Below are 24434 nucleotides of genomic sequence, written 5' to 3'. Positions count from 1 at the left end.
AATAATATTGATAATAAATTTAGTACTAGTAATTTGTAAAACATTTTTTTTGTTTTTATATTTCAATCCTATATTTTTTATTAAAATAATATTTTTAAATTATTTAATATTTATTTCAATATATAATACTTATATTTTTATTATTTTTTTATTTTTTTATTTATTTATATAATTAATTATCTTTTGTTTTAATTATATATTATTTTAAAATATATTTATTATATATTACAATAATAAAGTAAGCTTTTTATAAATCTTTATTTTTAATAATATTTTTAATAAAAAAATTTGAGAATGATTTAGAAATTAAAGAGTTAAAGGAAATCAATATAATTTTAAGAATTTTATTAGAATTTATTATATTATAGTATATATAGAAATTAATGGAGGAATTATATTTTTTCTTTATATTAAAATAATAAAATATTTATTAAAAATATTAATTTGAAAATCAATTTATTCTAAAAATACAAAAAATGAATAAAAAAATAAATTATATAAAAAAAACTAATAAAAAGAAATAAAGAATATTAAAAAAAATCATATTTCTAGCTTTTATTTAGTTTAATTCTGATCTATAATTTTATTATCCCTAATCTCAATATTAGATTTATTTTTAATTAAATAATTTATACTTTTATTTATAGCAATTTTATTAATATAATATCTTTGAATTTATATAAAACTTAAATTGTTATATATTATATTATTTATAGTTTTCTTTTTTTTTATTATTCTATTATATTTATTTATAGATACTAAAAATAAATATAAAAATAGTTTTCGATTTAAATTAATATATCTTTGTAGATACTTGTGAAGGAAGTAATATACTAATATATGTATAAACTCATTTTACTTTATTTTATTATTTGACTTTATAATATTCAAGTTATATTCGAGATTCTAAATAAAATCTTAATAGAATTCGATTATAATTGGTGATAGATATTTATTAATATTTATAAAATTAGTTGAATGTATAAATAATAATATAAGGATAAATATATTTTATTTCTTATAATTTATTAAAAGCTTTTTATAAAATTTAAATGAAATAGTTCTCCCTTTATCCATATACCCTTCTTGAAGGAATTAATACATTATAAAAGGCTTTCTAGCATAGTAATGAGAGCATATTTTATTTTTTCGAATATTGTGTATATTTTAAAGATCTATATATCCTATTATCTTTTTTTTTATTTATTTTATATAAATAATAAGAATTACAATTTGATTTTTATATTTGTTTTTATAATATTAATTATTCTTTATTAATTCTTTGAAATAATTTTAGATTGTATTAGCAATTGATTATATAAAGAATAAGGAAAATAGGAAAGAAAAAAAAAATTAATTTTATTAGAATTTAATTAGGAAAATTTTTTATTTATTTGAATAAAAATTGATAAGGGGTAGGGAAATATACTTTTTATCAATATAATAATGACATTTGAAATTCTTGTTACTAATTTTCAATCTATTGATTTTTAATATTTTTTTTGAACTAAAAGTAGTTTTTAATTTCTTTTATATTCTTATTAACTTTTCGAGATAATGTAAAGTGAACTTTGATTATAAGAGGAAGCTCTATTCTTTTATTTGCTTGAAAGAACCTAGGTATTATATTAGTCTTAAAGCAAAATAATAAATATTGATATACAATTAATATTAATTATCTATTTGCTATTTCAACATATATCCATAAAATAAAGTATAAGTAAGCATCAATATATGTATAAATCTCAATTCCAATTAGAAATAATTTATTATGTCTATCTATAGATTAAATGAAATTTGGTTTAGAAGTTCTATATCCCTCATACACTAATTAAAGATATTTCATTTGTTTCTTAATACCCTAAGGATCTAATACTTGAAATATATAAAAAAGAATATCTCTAAAACAAATATAGAATATTAATAAAAATATACTTTATAATTTTGAGTAAATAAGTAATACTATATCATAACACAAGCTTTCTCTTTTTATGAAAATAAATGTATAATAGCTTCCTATTATAACCCTGAATATAACTTAATTCTAAATCCTTTTTTAGAATATTAAAAAGTTATTGATTTTGTGTATATCGCTTTTTAATTATAAGTCTTTTGTATAAACTAAGGGATTTATATATTTTTATAATATAATTTCTATATATATTATACTTATTAGTTTTAAAAACTATTTCTATTTTTTGATTATTTAATAATAAAATGAAATATATTGTAATTTGATTCCATATAATAGGATTATCATATTCGATTCTAGATTTTTATATAAATCCCTATTCTTTAAAATACCTATCAATAATTCTAATTCTAATATTGATATCAAATTCAGTAAAAAGCAACTATTTGATGCCCTTAGTATTATAACCATCTATATACCATCACTTAATTAAATCTTTATATAAAGGTAATAAACTTTAAGACTTGCCCATATTAATTATACAAATAAAAATAAGATATAAAGACTAAAAAGAATCAAAAAAACTCCAATATTTATTGAAAAAAAGAGATATTAGTTTACTAATAATTTGGAAAGGGAAATATCATATCACAAAAAGGAATTACGAAATAATACAACAACAAATAATTTATTTGATTAGAAATACACATCCTTTTATTATATATACTTTTAGCTTAGGCAGAATTCTATTTTTGGTGTATTAGCAAAATGGTCGTTATCGGCCTTGGTACTACTACATATCATATCATATCTATCATTTTACTTTACAACCTTCTTTTTCTTTCCCTTCCTTTCCTTTCCACTCATCGTAAGATTACTTCGTACATCTTCATCTCTCATACCAAGGTCAGGGGAGGGGGTGCTTACTATACTACTCATATACTTCGCTCCCATATATATTCATATTTCATATTTTGTACTTCATACTTTGTGTGAGGGATCTTGGGAGGGAGGGAGGGGTGTTTATGATTATATTTAACTTATGACTATATTTATAATTATATTTATAATCACATTCATAACTATATTCACAATTACAAACACCAACAATCTCAGAAGAAAAGCATCACCCAGCTACTTCTCTACCATCACACTCTCTATTCGTGCTCCTCTCACCTTCCTTTCTACCTACCCCACCCATCCCATCTACAGACTAGAAATACCAACGAAAAACAGAGAGGAAAATCCATGATTAGACCGGGAAGAGGAAGGGAATAACTCACTTCTTATTTCTCCATCCTATCCTATCCCATCTCATCTCATCTCGTTGTGAGGTGAGACCTCGCGAGACTATTTGGGGAGCGGGATATATAGAATTAGAATGTAGATGTAATGTTGAATTTTTGGAGTGATATTTATCTATTTATCTATTTACCATCTAAATACACTCATACATATATACTATTTCATCTATAAATTACAACTGCCTAGGTAGATTGATTTATATTTATATATATACACACATAAATCCAAATATAAATTCAACCCCCCTTCCCCCCAAACATTACCCTTTCCTCATCTTCCCCTCTCTCCATTCCCCCAAAATCGCAGTAAGTATAACATTTATTATATACATATACTGCTTTTGGTTTCCCTTTCCCCTTCCCTTTCCGTTTCTTCCTTTTTTCCCTATCTCTCTCTTTTTTTTTCTTTCTCTTTTTCCTCTCTTTTTCTTCTCCCTTTGCTTCTTCCTTTTTCTCTATCTCTCTTTTTCTCTCTTTTTCTCTCTTTTTCTCTCTTTTTCTCTCTTTTTCTCTCTTTTTCTCTCTTTTTCTCTCTTTTTCTCTCTTTTTCTCTCTTTTTCTCTCTTTTTTCTTTTTTTTTCTCTTTTTTTCTTTTTTTTTCTTTCTCTTTTTCCTCCCCTTTTCTTTCCCTCCTTCCTTTTCTCTTCCCTCTTCTCTCAATTCCCTCCTCTCCTCTATCATCTCAAGACTTATAATAATAATACAATACAATGAAATAATCCAATACTATATAATAACATAATACACATACAATACCACACACTAGAAGAGAAGGGAAGAGGAAAAGGGAAGAAGGTGACAAAGTATTTACCTCATATATATATAGTTCCTTATATACATAGTTCCATATATACCTCTCTACCTACCTGTATATATACATACATACACACATACACACATACACACATACACACATACACACATACACACATACACACATACACACATACACACATACACACACATACACACACATACACACACATACACACACATACAATACCGATATCAATAGAATATGTCTCCCCAAGCGAAAACGCATGCATGCATAAGAAAGCAAGCCAGGAGAAGAAAAGAAACGGAATGAAGTAGAATATTTTCATACTTTCATACTTTCATACCTTCTTTCTTTCTTGCCCCCCTAAAAAAATCCGAAAAGAAGAACGAAAAAGAAGAAGAGGAGTGATATATTTCTTTCTAATACCTACAAAGGTAACTGAATACCTACTACCCAAGAGTACCTACCTACGTACCTATCTACACAAACAAACTAACAAACAAACTCCACCAACTCACTTCAATTCAATTCAATCCACACCAAAAACCAATATCAATTATTCTAGTATCTAGAGTCTTTTTCCTCCCCTATAACGCTTTTTGAATGTTCTAGCTAATCAGTACCCGTACTGTTGGAAGAAAATTTCTGATCCATTCTCCAACCATCCTATCCTATAATACAAATCCACCACTGTCAACCTTTCCAAGCACCCCTTCCCTAGTAATTCCTCGGTAGACAATTTACCAATTCATCAAATCTATTCAACAATTAGCCATCAAAATCACTCACTCCCTCTATCTCAATCTCAATCAAAACATACCTCTTCCGAAAAGTGTTCTCTTCGCCCAATCCATCGCTAACAAACATCTCGTTCTAAAGCTCACACTCTGCGCAAAATAAACACTTCTCCAAGCATATACCGCCCAAAGTCCTCCCGCAAAACTCCATCCTCCTCCAAGATCGAAGACGGCTGAATTCCCAACATAAGCCAAGCTACCCAAATGATGATATTCAAACGCTTTATAGACAGCTTCATCCAAATCGCCATCACGCATATCATTAGCTCTCATTCCTGGTTCTGCTCTTGCCATCTTATTGAATTTGTGTCCTAGATATTGACCTTGTTGATGAGCTCTTTGGGCGGTGGCAGGGAGTGATGTAAGTTTACTGTCGATTTGCATGAGAAGTGCTCTTAATTCGCCAAAATCGAGAGTGCCGGATTGATCTTTGTCGAATTCTTGGAAGAGTTTATCAACACGTTTGAGATGATCTGCAGCTTGAGGAAACCTCTTTCGGACTCTCTGTGCAACGTCTCGCCAATCGCGGAATGTGAGTTGGACCTTCTCTGGATCTTGACCTTTTTCCCATGCGAGAGTTCGGAGGAAAGTAACCAAGTGATCAGCAACGTTGTTTTGAACGGTTGCGCAGTCACCAATTGCATAGACGTCTCCTAATGGTGTACCATTTAGACGAAGATGCGTATCGGTCTCTAAAGCATGACGATTGGTTTGAGAGGAGCCAAGTGCTGCAGCAATTCTTTGACAGAATTGGGTTTGAGAAACACCTGTAGACCAAAGACAAAATCCCATGGGCAATTCCTTGATGACTGATTCACCATTCTCTCCCTTTTGAGTGAAGAGAATTTTATCTGGTCTGACCTCTTGGACTCGAGAATTGGTAAGGATATCCACCTGATCACGAGCGAATCTTTCCTCGGCGTATTTGGATACCGCTTCATCATATGTATTCAGAATATGTCCTCGACTCTGAATAACATGGACGGAGATCTCATTCCTGAGAATACGAGGAAAGTGTGCTGTAAGATCTTCATTCAAAAGATCGAACAGTTCGGCAGCAAATTCTACTCCAGTAGGACCACCTCCACTAACAACAAAAGAAAGCAATCTCTTTCGTTCCTCGTCAGTTGTTGTTGGTAAACATGCGTATTCCAAATTGGTCAAAATAGAATTTCGAATGGTTTGAGCATCATCAATATCCTTCAAGAAATGACAATTTTCCAATCCCTTTACTCCGTGAGGATTTGTTGTTGATCCAACTCCAATAACCAATTTATCATACGGTAGATAAAATCGAACTTCTTTACCATCTGGACTTTTCCCGGCCAATTCTACCAACTTCTCCGAAAACTCAATGTCTTCTGCCGTAGCTCTTATGAAATGACCTTTAACTCTTGTAATAATCCGTCGAATTGGTTCCACCAAAGATCGAAATTCCAATGTGCCTACCGTTGCAGAAGGTAACATCGGTGTGAAGAGGAAGTAATTCGTGGGCGAAACTAAAGTGATGTGATAATCATCTGGATTCAAAGTCTTCAACAACGCAACGCTTCCCCATCCACCTCCAAGAATAACCAATTTTGGCTTATCTTTCTGCTTTTGCATTTCCTCAGAATCATCATCGTCAATCTGCACTTCAGCAATGGGTAAATTCTTAGGACCTCCCAATCGAGGAGACAAAGCAAGCTCTGAGATTGAGATGTCCGAGTAAGATAAATCTTCACGATATGTCGTAGCATCATAGACGAAGAAACCAATAACGCCGAATCCCAAAACTATTAATGAGCCTCCCAGCAAAGCCGCAGATCGATATAGAAAGTTTAAAGCTTTTGACCGTCGTTGTGGTAAAGGTTTACCGGATACGAATCGAACATTTCGTGTTATGGGAAGATTGCCCCATTTTGTCTGGTTTGTGATGGCTGTTAGAGGTCTTTTTGAACCCGTAGAAAACTTTTGACCCGGCAGAGAACTGAAGGATAGTGCAGATCGACCGAAAGAAGAATATGGCGATCTGCGAAGTAATAAGGAATGATTGTTGCCAATTCTCCCAAGAGATGAGGCGGGTTGACGAAGGAGCATACTTGTGTATGTCATTAAATTTGCTGGTGAGACTTTCTTTACTCAATTAATAACTGAAGCTCATAACTCAAATAAATATTAAGAATGTAATCAATCAACAATTCGATATAAGAATTATTCTAGTTAGCTTGGTCTGCAGGTAAAAAGAAGGTATTCGTATTAATGAATTTCTAGCTGTGTGAAGCTTTTGCCAAGTTGTAGGGGAACGAGATTCTGGGCTTCTCTTTTTCTCTGACGTACTCATTTCACTCCTCCCCACCATCACCCCATCACCCTCAGTCCGTCTCGCCCGCTCACGGATATCTCGGAGAATGGTCCCCACTAGATGCCGTGAAGGCGGATGAATTTTTCTTGTTATACTTCGAGTGTAGAATGTGGAAGTGACAGGAGGTAACGATGATTATGAATTATCAAAAACTATTCTTCGTTGTACTTCATAGGGCTTCTTAATCGAAATGTCTAATGTAGGTATGCATCGCTTCTATCAATGAATAAATGAAGTACACAATTTGGGAATAGCACAAAGTCTCCAGGAAGCATCATGTGCACAGTAAATTATCAAATGAACTTTATATTAATTGAATCCTGTATCCGGATTTCTTATGTACTGATAAATAATGATTGTTCCTACCGTTAAACACCAGTTCCATCCTATGACATTTGTGAAGAAGTTTTACCTGAAACAACTTCGAAAAGGGTATAATAATATTGGCTAGAACCCAAACGCCAAATATAACCAATTCAATACCCCGCTCATGTCATCATCATTGCTTCATTCATTGTTTGTTGTGCATGGGATCCATCACCATGTATATTATCATGATCATGGTCATCATTATCGAGACCCAGCTCGATGAGAGGCGGGATTTCCTTTTTTGCATCCCGTGCAGTATTCTCAACCCAGGCACGTAGGCGGACAAGATCTCTAATGGCCGCATCTCGACGTTTGTTCTGAGATTGTAGTATAGCTTTGTTAACTTTATCAGCGACAGACCTTCGAAGGTCAGGGTGTATCAATGTAGCTAGCTTTGGCTCGAGGTTATCTGGCTGAAAGACTAGTAGAGCCATTGTCCTTTCAAGGTCTTCTAGAAAGTCTGGATTGGTTGCAGCTCGAGGTGCAAGTTGAGTCCTGGCAAAATTTATGACAGGAGCGACATCACTACCGGAAGTCCGAATGAGCTCAACCAGTTGAAGTCGCAAGAGTGAGAAATGAAGGGCTGGATTATTTTCGAGAACCTTTTGGTAATGTTAGAAAACATCCAACGAGCATATGAAGAAGAATGATAATAGGGTTGAAAGTTGCTCATACTGAGGACTGAAGTATGGTATTGTATCTCATCAACGACCCGAAGGCTATATGAGTGGTGCATGAACTTGTTTAATCATAGCAAGGAAATGATGAAGAGAGATTGGATAGTACTAACCTGAGGATCCAACTCATTTACTGCGTCGATAGCATCTTGTATGCTTCCCAGATGTATGGAATGCTGTATGGCTTGACGAGCTTTGACAAACTCTTCTGCTTGTTGTGGCTTAAGATTCGCTTCTTTGGAGAACCTTGCAGCTGCAGATGGATAACCTTCGGTTGTAAGATAATCTAATATCAAAGCATTGATGTCACTATTAATGAATATAAATGTTAGCTTGGCTGCATATTATCAATTCATATCAGGCTGAGCGACAGCCAAATTGGTAAGAGTGGCAGTATATCAGTTAACAACTAATTTGTTCTCCGCATGCGTAATTTTTAGGAGAGATTCCCAGTTGATGATAGTCATCATATAAAGTTTGCCAATGATGGAGCTTCAATGAAGCACAGAGGTAAGAAAGAGAAAATGTAATGCCTACCTCTTCATTGGTTTTACATTATCGACACGCTTTTCGAACGCAGTATGTGAAAGCGGTCTCTCAAATGTGTTAAGTCTTGAGGGTGTTGCGGTAGCTGTTGAAGAGGCCTATGATTTGAATCAAGTTAGCTACTGATAGATATCTACGAAGCTATCAAGAGTGTTTGTTTGCGTACCATTCTTACAACACCAAAAATTATCTCTTATCCATAAAGAGGTAGAGAACAATTGTAAGTGATCTTGAAGTGTCCAGCACTGATACAATTATTATAAGTTTTTATTGGTGTGAATAAAGAAAAGATGATGGTTGGTAAAGAAAAAATGAGGTTATTGGAAGAATAGAAAGGAAAGGAAAGCTTTGATTTGAGATTTAAAGTAGAAGTAGAAGCTTGCTCCAGAGTCTAAACCTTTATGGGTTAAGTTTCAGCCAACCTTACGTAACTAGGCACGTGATATCTGAAAAAGACGACCGTAACCCCTCCTGCGCAAAAAATGTAATGATTCAAGTGTACATAGGTAGAATTGCTTCTGTATATATTGTGCTGCCGTACTCAAATTGCTCACCTAGTCTTATATTCTTTTTCTCTTACTGACATGGATTGCTGAAGTCTCCAGATACCTAGAACTACATAACATAATCAGCATTTTTTCCAACTTTCACAATGGCTGTATGTGTGAAAGAACAAGCTCACTACTCTCCTCCATGGGCTGGAGTTAGTATCATAGGTATAGCTGGAAGTTCTGGATCAGGGAAATCTACTTTGTCTCATGCCATTATCTCTCAAATGAACTTGCCATGGGTTTGCATTCTTAGCATGGTAATTCTGTTTTTCCTCATTCCTATATCAATCGACCCATTAATGATTGTGAAAAAAAGGATTCGTTTTATAAGTCTTTAGACGCGGAAGGATCACGAAAAGCATTTTTGAATGAATATGACTTTGATTCACCGGATGCAATAGATTTCGATAGACTAGTCGAAATATTGCAAGACCTGAAAGCAGGGTAAGTGTCATCTACGATGCTACATCTGGAGAGAAGCGAATTCCATGTATTCCTACTGGATACATTGTCATATGATTAATTTTGTTGCTTAGAAAGAGAGCAGAGATCCCTATCTACTCATTCGCAAAGCATGCTCGAGAGAAGGAGACAACATCAATATATTCCCCGCATGTACTCATATTGGAGGGTATTTTTGCATTATACGATCCTCGAGTTCTTGAATTGTTAGATATGAAGGTAATTTTCTTCTTCAGTTCAGAGAAGGAGTTAAATTCAGGAAGGACTAACTTGTCTTAGGTATTCTGTCAAGCAGATGGAGATACCTGTTTATCCCGGCGAAGTATGATTCCTCCTCTATGTTAAAAATGCATTTCAAGCAGCTAAATGATAAAATCTAATTGCTTGACTATAACTCAACTGATTTTGTTTGCTAGTCCTTAGAGATGTCGCAGAAAGAGGTAGAGATATTGAAGGTGTTATAAAGCAATGGTTTGGGTTTGTGAAGCCAAACTTTCAACGATATGTAGAGCCTCAGGGAGAAATTGCCGGTAAGATCTCACATAATATGCCACGAAATGAGCTATAACGTTGATTTGTGGCTCCATCATGTTTCACGGCAGATGCCTAATCCTTTGAACAGATATCATTGTGCCACGAGGTGTAGAAAACCGAGTTGCTATCAGTAAGTTCCACTTCCGCTTCATGAATTCTGCACTGTATTAATTTTCGATAGATATGGTCGTACAGTACATCCAGCGAACATTAAAGGAAAAATCAATAGCACACATTATGGCTTTAAAGAAATTGGGTCTGGGTGCTGAGGATGAGCCTCTATCTAAATCAGTTCTTCTTTTGGAGCAAACGCCTCAATTCAAAGGGATGAATACCATCATCCAAGATATAGGAACTCCGGCAGAAGAATTTGTTTTCTACTTTGACCGGATTGCTACTTTACTCGTTGAACAGTATGTTGTCATTGTATTGTTTCAAGATATTGATTTTTTGGTCTCGTTTCTAATAAATTATAGTGCTATGAACAATATATTCTTCACAGAAAAAACTGTTGAGACACCAATCGGTAACAAGTACCATGGTTTGATAGCTACGGGCGAAGTTAGTGCAGTTGTTATCCTTCGGGCCGGAGGAGCTCTGGAAACTGGCTTAAAGCGGGTCATTCCGGATTGCAAAACTGGAAGGCTGCTGATTCAATCGAATATCCGAACGGGTGAACCAGAATTACATTTCTTAAATTTACCGGACAATATCAACAAACATGATAGTGTTTTGTTACTTGATCCACAAATGTCAAGTGGGGGAGCTGCACTTATGTCGGTCCAAATTCTTGTCGATCATGGAGTACCGCCCGAGAAGATTGTATTTGTGACTTATACTGCAGGGAAAATGGGATTAAACAGACTTACAAAGGTCTTCCCTGAGGTTAAAGTTGTGGTATGCACGATAATTCAGGACTACGAGGAGAGGTGGATCGAGAAGAGGTATTTTGGATGTTGATCATGACGAGATGGTTCGTAATAGCCTATTCTGATGGATAGATCAGCGACTCACTAGTAAGTAGTATATATATTCATAATAGGACATTGATCCAAGACTTTGGTTCTGACCTGTTGATTAGATGGACCAATGGTATACTACTATCAAATATTTTACTACCAATTCAAACAAAGTTTCAGGTACCAAGTAGACGTCGGTACTCGAACAAAGTTTATCTCCTAACGGTTTTCCATTTTGAGACTGGTATATAGTTTACCCCTTCTTGATATCTAAAACCCCACAATATCAACTTGAGCGATATTTTGGAGTCTAGACAACCGGTGAACGAAGAGAATAAATAGTAAACACCGTCGGATGGTTCCATCAATCGATTTCTCTTCCTTTCTGTTACATTCTACAGTGTTTACTATGAATCATCATCCAATCTTGGTATTAGCACCAAAACTTTCCTTTCCGTACGATCAAGTCTAAAATATACCAATGGCTAGGATTTTATTAAAACCATCTATTCTTTGAGCTATAGTGTGAATGCTATGACACTATCTATTGCCTTAAATCTCAATGCAGCTCCCGATTCTTTCCTTTCTTTTGCTTCCTTGAAATATGAGTTTGTATTCGATCACCCAAATTATTGATATAATTTGAAGCAGAGTGTTCGATAGTGCGAACTACAGTTCAACAGCCAAAAGCTTTGAATATTGAAATATATTCAGTTGAGGTTATTTCAAAAAATTCAAACCATCTCAGTCATCAAAGTTATCTATACATTGAAATCATTTTAGACATTGAAGTCATGTCAGATATCGGAATTGTTACAATTGTCGAATCCGTTTGTAACCATAACTGATAGGAATGTTCTCAGAATAACAAAATTATGATATGAAATTGGACGACACTACAGACTATTGGAAGTATGGAGTCGAGGGGCTTGCTATGATTTTGAGCTTCTGTTTACTCATGCATGTATAGTAAACAACAACCTTGATATCTAGATCCACCGAAGGTTAATGGACCAAACCACATATTAGTCTCAAATTTCTTCTTGGTATCTTATAATTGACGTATAGTGTGTCCTAGTCAAAGGGAAACAAGAAAATTATTGCTTGTAGAGCTACTAGTAAGTCAAATTCGATCACCACTGAAATTCTTTCTCATATAAGTTTATCCCTCTTAATTTCAAGCTTTTATTATTTTCTACTTCCTTACTATCCAAACCACGAAAGATTCGAGATTTGTCTGACCTACTCTCTCCTAACTACAAGCATCGATCAAGATGCGCTGCAAAGGCAATACCCTCATCGCGGTTGCTGGACTTGCTTCCACTGCCAGTGCCCATTTCGAAAAGCCATCTATTCATCATCCGTCTGCTGTTATCCCATCAATCACCACAGGCAACTCAGTTTCGACCCACTCATCCCACCTACCTCCAACTCATACACCTGGCTTATATTCGATCCACTGGTCCAATGCAAGCCCTGTTGAAACTTCCGCTTTCCATTCGAGTGTGACTTCTGCTTCAGTTCACCCATCAAAGTCGGTTTCGACTCACTCAACCGATACTGTCCCTGTAATAGGTTCGAGTCTACACTCTAGTGTAGCTTCTGTTTCAAGTCACTCGTCCAAAGTGCTGCCGATTCGCTCCTCACACTTGGCTTCGGTTCACTCATTGAAGACTGCCCCCATAAGTTCGAGTGCCCATTCCAGTGTAGCTGCTGTCTCGAGCCATTCATCCAGCTTACCGTTGATTCACCCATACTTATCTTCAACTCATTCGTCCAATGTTGTTCCGGTCAAAACTTCAACTCCTCATTCTAGTGTAGGAACTGCTCATCCATCCAAATTGCCGTCGATTCATTCATCATTGGCTTCGAGTCACTTGTCCAGCGAGCCTTGGACTCATCTATCGAATGTCCCCCATGTTGAAACTTCTACTGGTCATTCTAGCAAAGATTTGATTCACACTTCCCTGGCTCATCATTCCAATACGGGCCATAGCAAAAGTTCTGCTGGCCATTCTAGCAAAGCTTCGGCTCATACTTCCTTGGCTTTCAGTGATCATTTTCATGCGATCCCTAGTTCAAGTTCTGCCGCTCATTCAAGTAAGGCTCCAGTTTACGCATCCTTACCTTCGAGTCATACAAGTTTAATCTCAAGTCATCACTTCAACACAATCCACAGTATAATTTCTGCTAGTCATTCTAGTAAAGCTCTGACTCAGACTTCTAAGTCTTCGAGCCACTCAGTCTCAACTTCGAGTCATCACTCGCAAGCTACTACTAAAAAGAACTCCATTAGTCACTCCAGTGTCACTCCGGCTCACAAGACTATACCTTCGAGTCACTTTTCCAACTTAGCTTCAAGTCACCAGACGGATACTATTACTAGTAAACATACTGTTGGCTATTCCAACGTCGCTCCGATTCATACACCCTTGAGTTCCAGTCACTCAACCTTAACTTCGAGTCATCATTCCAATGCGGGCCATGTTTCAACTCCTAGTCATTCTGGTGTGGTTTCGATTCACTCATCTCATGCGGAACCTGTTGCAACTTCTAGCCATACCAGCGTAGCTCCGACTCATACTTCCTTAGCTTCCAAACACTCCACCTTAACTTCGAGCCACTTATCCAACTTCGCATCGAGTCATCACTCTGATGCGAGCCATGTTGCAACTGCGAGTCATTCTGGTTCGGTTCCGGTTCACATGTCTTTGGCTTCGAGTCACTCGTCCTATGCAGAATCCATTGCAACTTCTCGCCATTCTGGTGTAGTTTCGATTCACTCGTCTCATACAGACTCTATTACAACTTCTAGTCATGCTAGTATAGCCTCAGAACACTCATCTCATGCGGGTTCTGTTGCGACTTCTAGTCATACCAGTGCAGCTTCCGAACATTCAGCTCTCCACTCATCCCACTTGGCCTCCAGTTCCACTGTTCATTCGGTGTATCCATCTAATGTGGCCTCGGCTCATCATACCAACCTCGCTTCGAGCCATTCATCTCATATCGTCCATAATACAATTTCCGTTATCCATTCCAGTGTAGCTCCGGTGCCTCAATCAACCTTGACCTCCTCTCTTCATTCTATTACGGATTCTGCGCATCCATCTCAACAAACCTCTGCTATCCATTCTAGTATAAATTCGGCTCATGTATCCAGCTTGGCCTCTCTTCATTCCAGTGTATCTTCCGCGCATAAATCCAGCTTTACTTCCGTTTTACATTCTAGCACGGCTTCTACGCATTTATCCAATCAAGCTTCTACTGTTCATTCTAGTGTGGCTTCGATACATCCATCCAGCTCAATTTCCGCTTCACATTCTATTGTATCTTCGGTTCATTTCAGTTTAACCTCAGTGCATTCATCCAGCCTAAGCTCTGCTATTCATTCTAGTGGACCATCAATTCATTCAACTGAGCCATCGGTTCATCCATCAAGCCTAGCTTCTGCTTTACATTCTAGTACGACTTCTGTTCATTCTGGTGGATTATCGGTTTATCCATGGAACTCGGCCTCTCTCCAAGCTAGTACGGCTTCTGCTCATTCTAGCATACATTCGGTCTATTCCAGTGAACCATTAGTTCATTCATCAAGCTCGAACTCTTTACATTCTAGTATAGCTTCGATTCGTTCCAGTACACAGTCGGTTCACCCATCAAAGACGGCTTCTCATCATTCTAGTGGGCAGTCGGTTCATCCATCAAGCTCGAACTCTTTCCATTCTAGTATAGCTTCAGATCATTCCAGTGAACCATCGGTTCGTCCATCAAGCTCGGTGCTTCTTCATTATGGTGCACCGTCGGTTCATCCATCAGCCTCAACTTCGGCTGTTCATACAAGTTTATCAACTTCGGGTTTGCCATCCAATATGATACCAGAGGAATCTTCAGTTCATTCATCCAGTTATGTTCCTGTTAAAACCTCCACTCTTCATCATGTAACTTCGGACTTGCCATCGTATACTGTTCCAAAAGTCTCTTCAAAAGAAATTTCTAGCACACCAAGAGTTTCTTCTGTCATGACCTCAATCCCTGCCCCAACTTCTACTCATTCATCTGATATTGCTACAGGACTTTCTTCGACTATAAAGTCATCGATTACTAACCCAGGTTACATTCACTCATCCAGCGTAGAATCACTACACACAACCCTGGCCTCCTCTCTATCATCCAGCTGGGTGCCAGCCATCTCTTCCGCTCATGATTCCTCCGCTCATGCTCCCTCTGATCACGGTCCGTCTGCTTATGGTCCTTCCACTTCTGGTCCTTCCACTCCTAAACTTACTACTCCGAGTACCAGTATGTCAGTGCCAGTCGACTCTGTACCAACTTCATGGTCATCAAGTGTTATCACTTCTCAAACCAGTTCTGTCTCAATGTACATCAAGCCACAAACTTCAAAGTCAAGTATTATTAATTATGGCCCTACCGAAACCGGCGGATCCGTGCCAAATGATGTTACTTCAAAATCTTCTACCATTTTCTCAATCTCTTTATCTAGTCAAAGCAGTATTGAACCTGTCGGATCCACAAAGACAGATGGATGGGCTTCGTATACATACTCCTCATCGCCCAGCAAGACTACGAGTGAAATTGAGAATGAGAAATCCAAAACTGCCCCTTCATCAAGTATTTCGGCATCTAATGGAGCCTCTCAATATGGATCAACTACTTCCGACTCATCTCCAAGTGCTTCGGCCAAATCAACAGAAACCGATAGCACAATCGCAACTGGAATTTCTTCTACCTCATTCAACTCTTCGGTCTCCAAAGCCCCTCATGCCTCAACCTTCTCATCGATTCCAATGTATTCTACTCCATCTATCGATTCTTCGAAATCTAAATGGACTCATACTACAACTGCAATTGGAGCATCTTCCACCCTATCAAGTGGAAGCTCGTCTATTCTATCTGATTCTTCTACACTTGGAGTCTCTTCTGATGCCCCATCAACGACAAAATCGCTCAGCCACAAGACTACCAATGGCGCATCAGATATTATTGAATCACACAGTCACCGACCTACTGATGCCCCATCAACACAATCATTCAATCACAAGACTACAAATGTCCTATCAAGTCTTGTTGAATCACACAGTCACCAAGCCACGAATATCCCATCATCAAAACAACCGGTCCATCACAAAACTACCGATGCTCTATCAAGTGTTGTGCAATCACACAGTGACCAGACTACCCACGTTCCATCGACACAATCATCCAATCACCATGATACCGATGTCCCATCAAGTGTTGTTGAACAACCATCTGTAACTCGAGGACATCAAAGTGTATCGGTAACTTCAGCCGCTACCTCATCATATACCGATGTTAATACCTTTAAATCAGGTGAAACTCTATCCAGCTCAAACTCTATTGGTGCAAGTTCTTCAAACACACATACTTTCCCGGTATCTGTCTCAACTGCTCCATCATCCGGATCATCCTTCCCAGGATCAGCAGCTACCACTGTGCCCTCTTCTGGTTCAACCAGTGCATCTAGTATTTTGGGATATGGAGCTGGAATTCCTTCTACACTATCCACCTCTCCTGATAGAGCTTCTTCAACCTTATCCAGCTCTTCTCATAGAACTACTCATGCTCCAATACTCTCACCTATTCATGAATTTCCACCCACTTCATCGACCCATAGAGGTCCATGTATAGCCAGTCATGGAGGTCCATGTGTGCCATTCATTCATGGAGGCCCATACACCTCCTTGGCACATGATACTCCTTCAACAAATGGTATCTATTCAACGGATGTTGTCTCTTCGATGACACACAGTGTAACTTCAGAACATGGTATTCATTCAACAATACACAGTGTGTCTTCTGCAGATAGCGTATCCTCCACACTTTCTTCCGCACACAGTGCCTCTTGGACGCATAGTGCTTCTTACACACATGGTGTATCTTCAACACACATTGCCTCTTCGGAGTATGATATCCATTCCACGTATAGTGCTTCTTCGAAACATGCTTCTACCCATAGTGTCTTTTCTACACACGATTACCCTTCGAAAACACACAGTGCCTCTTTCACACATAGTACCCCTTCGATACACAGTATCTCTTTGACGCATGATTCCATACATAGTGTATCTTCCACAAATGGCAACCCTGCCACGCATACTTCCACGCATGATATCCCTTCGACACACGATATTTCTTCGGCGCACAGCATGTCTTCAACACATAAGATTTCTTCCTCTGAATCAACTTTATCTATACCTTCCGCTTCTTCCACTCACGAAATACCTGTTTCATCTACTCATAACGGTCCATGTATATCATCTGTCTATGGAGGTTCATGTAGCCCATCAATTTTTACCGTTACTTCCACCCTAGTAACCTTCTCTGGACCTTCCGCTTCTTCTGTTCACGAGATTCCACCCATTCCATCTACCCATGGTAGTTCATGTATTCCACATATTCATGGAGGCTCATGTACCAAATCTGTTCATGAGATCTCTTCTGCTCCATCAACTACACCTGCGTCTTCCGCCTCTTCTATCCACGAAGTACCACCCACTCCATCTGACCATGGTAATTCATGTATTCCACATATCCATGGAGGCTCATGCACTCAATCGATTCAAGTTACTTCGACTTTATCCAAACCTTCAACCTCTTCTATCCATGAAGCCCCACCTGTCTGGTCTACACATCAATCTTCATGCACCCCTGACATCCATGGAGGTTCATGCACCCAAACCATTCATAGTAGTTATTCTACTCCCTCAACTTTATCGAAGCCTTCCACCTCTTCTATCCATGAAAACTCGCCTGTTTCATCTACCCATGAAGTTTCATGCATCCCACATGTCCATGGAGGTTCATGCACCAAGTCTACCCATGATTCTTTTTCTACTCCATCAAATTTACCCAAACCTTCAATCTCTTCTATTCATGAAGTCCCACCTGTCTCTACACATGGAAGTTCATCCACCCATCAAGACTCATGCATCCCTCACATCCATGGAGGTTCATGTGCTGAGTCCACACATAGTCTTTCTTCTACCCCGTCAACTTTATCGAAACCTCCCACTTCTTCCATCCATGAAGTCACAACCGTTTCATCTACCCATGAAAGTTCACCTCCTCAGTATGGTCCATGCATCCCTCACATCCATGGAGATTCATGCACCAAGTCCTCCATTACTCCATACCAAAGCTCGTTCACCACTTCGTTATCGGCCCCCGCCAGTTTCAAAACTACCTCCGCACTACCATCTACATACACTGTAAAATCAGGAGATGTTCTTTTCAGTGTCGCTCAAAATAATGGAATCCCATTGGCTACTCTTGAGGCTTTGAATCCACAAATAGCAGACCCAGATTTACTACAACCTGGACAGGTTATCAACCTCAAAGCTCATACCCCATCCTCACCAAGTACATATACTGTCAGGCAAGGAGATAGTCTGTATAACATATGCAAAGGATTAGGGTTTTCACTGGCTGAACTTGAAGCCGCAAACCCACAAATTTCTAACTTTGAATTGATTCAACCTGGACAAGTGATCAAACTCCCCTCCAATGGCGCTACCGTTATCGTAAAGCCAGGAGATACTCTCAGTTCTTTGGCCGCCGCAAACAAAGTTTCAATCCAAGCCCTGGAAGCCGCCAATCCAGGTATCCATGACTATAATTCCATTGCCCCAGGTCAAACCATCAATTTCCCACCCAGCAATGTTGCCCACGGCAAAGAACATAAACACGTCGTCAAACCAGGAGATACACTCACTGATATCGCCAACACCAACGGAATTACTCTAGCCGATTTGAAAGCTGCCAATCCAAACATCATCATGGTCAACTCACTCTTGCCTGGCGAGACTGTGAAAATTCCCAGTACCGGTGGAGATGACCATAAAACTTACACTGTTAAAGCAAAAGATACCTTGTTTGATTTGGCGCATAAATTTGGAGTTTCCCTGAAAGATCTTGAGCATGCCAATTCACATATCCAGGATTTTGAACAGATCAAACCAGGAGACGTCATTAATGTTCCTGAGCACAAGCCAAAGTCAAAGAGAAGACTTAACAGTGTTAAGTTCAGATCTTTATTTTAGTTGCAAGATTGATGTTTTATGAAGAGGTATGTTTGATCATCTTATTACTTTAAGGTTTTGATAATCCAGAACAATTACTAATATAATTTCTTTTCATATAGATGTATGAATAATGACTGATGAAATTTAATCTTAATTACGCTCGCATTTTCCATCCTTCACAAAGAGAGACACCACTGCATCTCGAATACCCAAAACATTCCACTCCCAAAAGTCATTTCATTTTTATGTATTTTCCAATTCTATTTTTTCCAGAGAGTGCGAGGGGAGGCAACTTGGACGTGGTCAGCGAAGCTCACCCTTTTTCCATCTTCTGTTTCTAGAATTAGACTCGTGGTAGACAAAAGCCCGACCTTTTTACCTTCAATTCTTGTACCAGATTGTGCGGCAGACACCTTGAATATTTTATATGTTGATTGGCCTTTTTTCTTCTTGTTTATCAACACCATTCTTTTCAGATTTATGGACCGTCTCTCTTGAGGTAGACGATTCATGATTCTTATATAGACATTTAGTAAATATGGACAACAGTACTCTCCTTAATTATACATCTTTCTGTTTGCTTATGTGCCGATAATGGAACATTGAATCCGAATGGCTATTTTGCCTCGCATATATAAGATATTTCAAAAAGTAACCCAAGGACAATCAATACATTTCAAAGAGCCGAAAAGCAAATTCGAGCAAAATAATCCCATTCCCATAGCGTATTACATCTCGCATCACATGTTCTACACTTCCCACTTCTCACTTTCAAATCCGGCATCACCAGAGAGAAGAAGTAATCGACTACTAAGGGGTTAGACTCTTTGATCAACAAGATCACCATTAGATCACCCAAAAACTAAAACTAGCTCGCTAATTAGCGAGAGACCTACACTGATCAGGGGAGCTGAGAGTACAGGGCTTCAGATGAACGAAATACATCACATATCAAATAGATTTGCAACAAGCAAGGTATTATTCGCGAACAAAATTTAGATGGGATTATCGAAAATATTTAATTATTCAACTCCCATTGAGAAATTGAAATTATCTAATTGTCAGATCAGAATCAACACATTAGAAAGTATATAATAGGATTCAATATCATAGGAATCAATATTTTAGATGCAGTTCTAGATATCACATAGTTTTACTTGAGTATCATATTACAACATAGACATCTCTTTCATACCTACATACAGGTATCAATAGTATGGATATGAGAACAATTCCCTCATCGCCCACCAGGGTGTACGTACAAACACACAGCAACATGCCAAACCCAACGTCATCAGGTCCGAGCTCCCTAACCAAATTTAAGCTTTCTAACCTCCATCTCCCAAATCCCCAATCCTGCACAAGCAGTAAACACACCTACGCAACTCTCACCCCTCACCCCCATATCCAACCACTACCACAAAGATGTCATCCCTGATCCCAAAGTGTCTCCCACGCACTCTCGTCCGCAAAACCCCTCATGTTTCTCCGCTACGCGCTACTTTCTGTAAGCACACGCAACGAACGCTATTAGCGGGGTTCTCCACACGAACTCCAGTTGGGAAATCGACTGCTGCACATTTTCCACAGCGCATATCATTATGCAGTCTTTCTCCGCAGAATAGCTGGAATGCCGGAAGGAGAAGCTATGCGACTGCGACACCGGCAGATGCAATAATCGAAGATTTGACCGAACAGTATGGAGTTGCGCGGGATGAATTCGAGGTTTGTTCCTCCCCCTCTTTCCCCTCCCCCTCTTTCCCCTCCCCCTCTCATTCAGGGATTCCATAACTAATTCCCCCTCTCTTCTTAATAAACAGATAGCAAGCGAAGAAACCGACAAACATTCCGTATACGCCGAAGCCGACCGCGCAGCCGCAGTAGAAGAGTTGCAGAAATTAAAAGATATGTATACATCTGCGATTGAGGGGGAATATGGAGAGGAAATTAAACGACGCGTGGGATCGAGGGTGAGGGAGTTGGAACAGGGGGTTGCGGCGCTGGAGGCACGAGCGTTGGAGGATCATTAGAGTGGTTGGGAGAGGAGGGGAGGGAAATTTGAGGGGAAAGGGGATGGGGGGGGATTTTGAGGAATTGAGATATGAGCATAGGGAGAACTTTTATGGTGGATGTTTCGTTTTGGGGATTGGAGAAAAAGGAGGCTTCGATTGCATTGGGATTGCGGATACCAAAATTATTGCATAGCGAAAGTGACAGATGTTATGGGAGGTTCGAATGAGCGATGAATATACTTGCACTCTACAGGCTGTCATGCTTTCATGTTGGAAGACATGCATAAACCTACCATATACTTCTTTAGATCTTGATGTTTGTCTGACGCAAAAACGTATCACTGTCCGGATAGGCCATAAGGCCTAAAGAACTCACCAGACAATTCATAAACTCAGTCAATCTTGTGTGTATCAATGTATACATGTTCAGAAAACTCATGTAGTTTTAAATATTTCTGCTTATTATCATTATTGCAGTAAAGTAAAAAGGGGTATTTCATGATTTCATGACAGGAAAACAGCTAGAGGAAAAATTAAAAAATTGTAATCCATAATGATTCCTCCCTCCACCCAATCCCTTGCCTAGTATTATCCTTCCTATGTATTCCATAATGTACCAATATCAGGGAGCATTTGATAAATGCCTCAAAATGATCTTTTCAAAGCCAGTTTGCTCGAGTGCATTCTCAGTACGTCTTGGCTGAATCGACCCTACAGTGGCGTGACTGCTCCGTGTTGATGCGCGCGAAGAACCTTTGAAGGAAAGAAAAATTGAAAGTAGTAATCTTACATCCAACAAAATAATCATACAAAAAAGTGAGATGTATGTACTTTTCAAACAATAATAGGGCGATAGCGTTGCTACAATTCATCAGAGCTTGCTGATCTAGGGGTACGTCCAGTTCTGTAATGATTGACGACTTTAACCTTTTCGTTATCGCTTTCGTTGCTAACATTGCTGTCGTCTGGCTCATCTTCTTCTTCGACACCATCTTCAGCATCCTCAACATCCTCGTCGCTTATTAATTCATCGGCACTTTGCTCATCGTTTTCGTTTTCGTCTGCATCCTCATCAACCTCAACCTCCATTTCTTCCTCTTCTTCCTCATCATATTCCGACATTGATGGTCGATCGTCCTCGAAGTCTTCCTGTTCTTCTTCTTCACCCTCAATAATTTCCACTCTCTCATACTCCTCGATGGACTCCATAACATTATCTTCCTCTTCTTCCATCTTAATTTTATTCATTTGTTGCTCGAGTCTCGAAAGGTCTTCCTGGCGCTGACGCTCTTTTTCTCGCTCCAGTATCTTTGCTTCTTTCTGCAGTCTCTTTTCCCTCGCACGTGCGGATTCTAGTTCATTCTCACTACACGAATCTGGTTCCTGCGGATCATCATCCTCCAATGTATCAACAATTGACATCATGTACTTTTGCGCAATTTTAGCCACTATAGCAACAGATATAGCATGCCAAAAATGCTTGCTTGTGTCTAAGAAATCACAAACGTGAATATCTCTAATCTTTGCTTGTGGATCCGAAGAGTCGAGTGTAACGAAAAGAGCTTTGGCTTGTACGTAAAGAATTCCATAAATAAGAGGAGGGCGTCGAAAGTAAATTTCTATCTCACCAAACTCATTGACAATGGGCGAAGGACGTTGTAGCGTTCGACGCCATGATTCGGCATGGAAATTCATTTGATCTTTGAGGCGTTTGGTCGTTTCTGCAGCGGGCGCGCGCCATCGACCTTCAACGAGGCACAGAACTGGAATAAACTTCTTCTTATGATACCCTCCATCTCTCTCAGTCCATTCAACGTATTTGCCAATCCATTGCCGCATCTGTGCTTCAGGTGGTCCAGATCCCCCATAGTATCTATCATGTACGCGACGAGGTAGGTAGTGAACGAGGAATTCTAACATTTGGATAGCTGCGCAACGATTAGTCTGGAGCAATTCAAGAGTTCTAAAAAAAACTTACATTTGCTACTCTCACCCAAAAGGGCATTATCATCAGGGCAAAACATAGCCTCAGGAACTGTCCGAAAATTCCGCTCCTTTGCCCAGTGCGGCAAAAGTCCTTCATGGCCCATGTATTGAAGTCTTTCCAATAGAAAAAGTTCTTCGGAGGACCATTCGCCATCCGCTCGAGCTCTTTCTACCGTCTCTTTTGCCATAGCAAATTCCGCAGCTTGCTTTGCAAGATATTCATCTACTTTTTGCTGAGCAGAAATTAGATCCTCTTCCTCTTCTTCATCCTCGTCTTCATCCATATAATCTGTGGTTTCCGATTCTTCACCACTCTCAGTGACGTTGTGCGAAGAAGCTTGCTTTGGTGAGATGTCATCTCCTGAAAATACAGGCCCTTCAGCTTCATCGTCTTCGCGAGGACGTTTGAGGGGATTTCTTGTGGGTGTCGTTCTGTCTTCTTTCGAGCCATAGTTTTGTTTCATGCGACCATATGCGAAGTCGAGAGATCTCCTATTGTTTTGTGGTTCGGAAAAAAATTGGTGTTCGTCGTCGAATTCGATGTAACCTGGTGTTTGAGGTCCCCCCATTGTTCTACGACGTTTCGCAACGGGAGAAAGGTAATTAACGACAGCATCTTTGATTTTGAAAATTTGATCCATTTTGAGATCGAGTAAATCAGAATATGATTGGATCTTGTTGCAATGTTCTCTGTTGCAGGTCTTGTTGTTAGATCGAGTCGCGTTTGTATTGAATTGAGTCTCCTATTTCAACTCGAGGCTGAGGATCCTTGATTGTTGTGAAATACTCCTGATCAGCATTGAAGTTGCTGCAGAAACTCGATTGAAAGATGATGTACGTTATTCTTTCGAGATGATGACTTTGTAAAAACAAATTTCTATTATTGAAAATGTTAATTACCTAGGTAATTTCAAAGATTTTGATATTGATTATATCGACAATGCTTTAACAAACAAATAATTATTTTCAGCCTTGGGAACCTTGGAATTTGTGGTGAGAAAGTCTGGGGTAACATAATTTCGGGATCATGATCTAAGCTAGTAAAAAGGTACAGCGATGTTCCCCACTTACTGTATGCGGCTAGTTGTGGCTGATTTTCAGGTACGGCGAGAGGGACCCATCACGTGGCCCCGTCAAGTT

General features: G+C 38.5%; 6 protein-coding genes across 6 annotated transcripts; 3 read left to right on the top strand and 3 right to left on the bottom strand.

Moving 5' to 3' along the window:
* Positions 1 to 4607: 4607 nt before the first annotated feature.
* Positions 4608 to 6885, bottom strand: Bfra_005899 (putative alternative nadh dehydrogenase protein; the record flags this gene model as incomplete). Its single annotated transcript, XM_037336274.1, has 2 exons — positions 4608 to 4751; positions 4815 to 6885. 2 exons carry the CDS (start codon positions 6883 to 6885, stop codon positions 4735 to 4737), a joined length of 2088 nt encoding a protein of 695 aa, XP_037191484.1. The 3' UTR covers positions 4608 to 4734.
* A 738-nt stretch (positions 6886 to 7623) lies between these two features.
* Bfra_005898 (putative ctlh domain-containing protein) lies at positions 7624 to 8896 on the bottom strand (the record flags this gene model as incomplete). Its single annotated transcript, XM_037336273.1, has 4 exons — positions 7624 to 8106; positions 8295 to 8490; positions 8719 to 8825; positions 8894 to 8896. The coding sequence occupies 4 exons, from the start codon at positions 8894 to 8896 to the stop codon at positions 7624 to 7626; spliced, it is 789 nt and encodes a 262-aa protein (XP_037191483.1).
* A 483-nt stretch (positions 8897 to 9379) lies between these two features.
* Bfra_005897 (putative uridine kinase protein) lies at positions 9380 to 11234 on the top strand (the record flags this gene model as incomplete). Its single annotated transcript, XM_037336272.1, has 8 exons — positions 9380 to 9535; positions 9595 to 9722; positions 9815 to 9959; positions 10020 to 10062; positions 10157 to 10270; positions 10363 to 10404; positions 10456 to 10687; positions 10751 to 11234. The coding sequence occupies 8 exons, from the start codon at positions 9380 to 9382 to the stop codon at positions 11232 to 11234; spliced, it is 1344 nt and encodes a 447-aa protein (XP_037191482.1).
* Positions 11235 to 12507: 1273 nt separating this feature from the next.
* Bfra_005896 (putative n-acetylmuramoyl-l-alanine amidase) lies at positions 12508 to 19314 on the top strand (the record flags this gene model as incomplete). The annotated part of the gene is made up of 1 exon (XM_037336271.1): positions 12508 to 19314. One exon carries the CDS (start codon positions 12508 to 12510, stop codon positions 19312 to 19314), a length of 6807 nt encoding a protein of 2268 aa, XP_037191481.1.
* Positions 19315 to 20721: 1407 nt separating this feature from the next.
* Positions 20722 to 21326, top strand: Bfra_005895 (uncharacterized protein; the record flags this gene model as incomplete). Its single annotated transcript, XM_037336270.1, has 2 exons — positions 20722 to 21021; positions 21117 to 21326. The coding sequence occupies 2 exons, from the start codon at positions 20722 to 20724 to the stop codon at positions 21324 to 21326; spliced, it is 510 nt and encodes a 169-aa protein (XP_037191480.1).
* An 843-nt stretch (positions 21327 to 22169) lies between these two features.
* On the bottom strand, positions 22170 to 23935 carry Bfra_005894 (uncharacterized protein; the record flags this gene model as incomplete). The annotated part of the gene is made up of 2 exons (XM_037336269.1): positions 22170 to 23236; positions 23287 to 23935. The coding sequence occupies 2 exons, from the start codon at positions 23933 to 23935 to the stop codon at positions 22170 to 22172; spliced, it is 1716 nt and encodes a 571-aa protein (XP_037191479.1).
* Positions 23936 to 24434: the final 499 nt, after the last annotated feature.

The sequence above is a fragment of the Botrytis fragariae genome (assembly GCF_013461495.1).
Source record: "Botrytis fragariae strain BVB16 chromosome Unknown tig00000075, whole genome shotgun sequence".
Classification (NCBI taxonomy): Eukaryota; Fungi; Ascomycota; class Leotiomycetes; order Helotiales; family Sclerotiniaceae; genus Botrytis; species Botrytis fragariae.
Note: the sequence above shows the minus strand (reverse complement) of the source record. Positions and strands in the feature narration are given on the sequence as shown.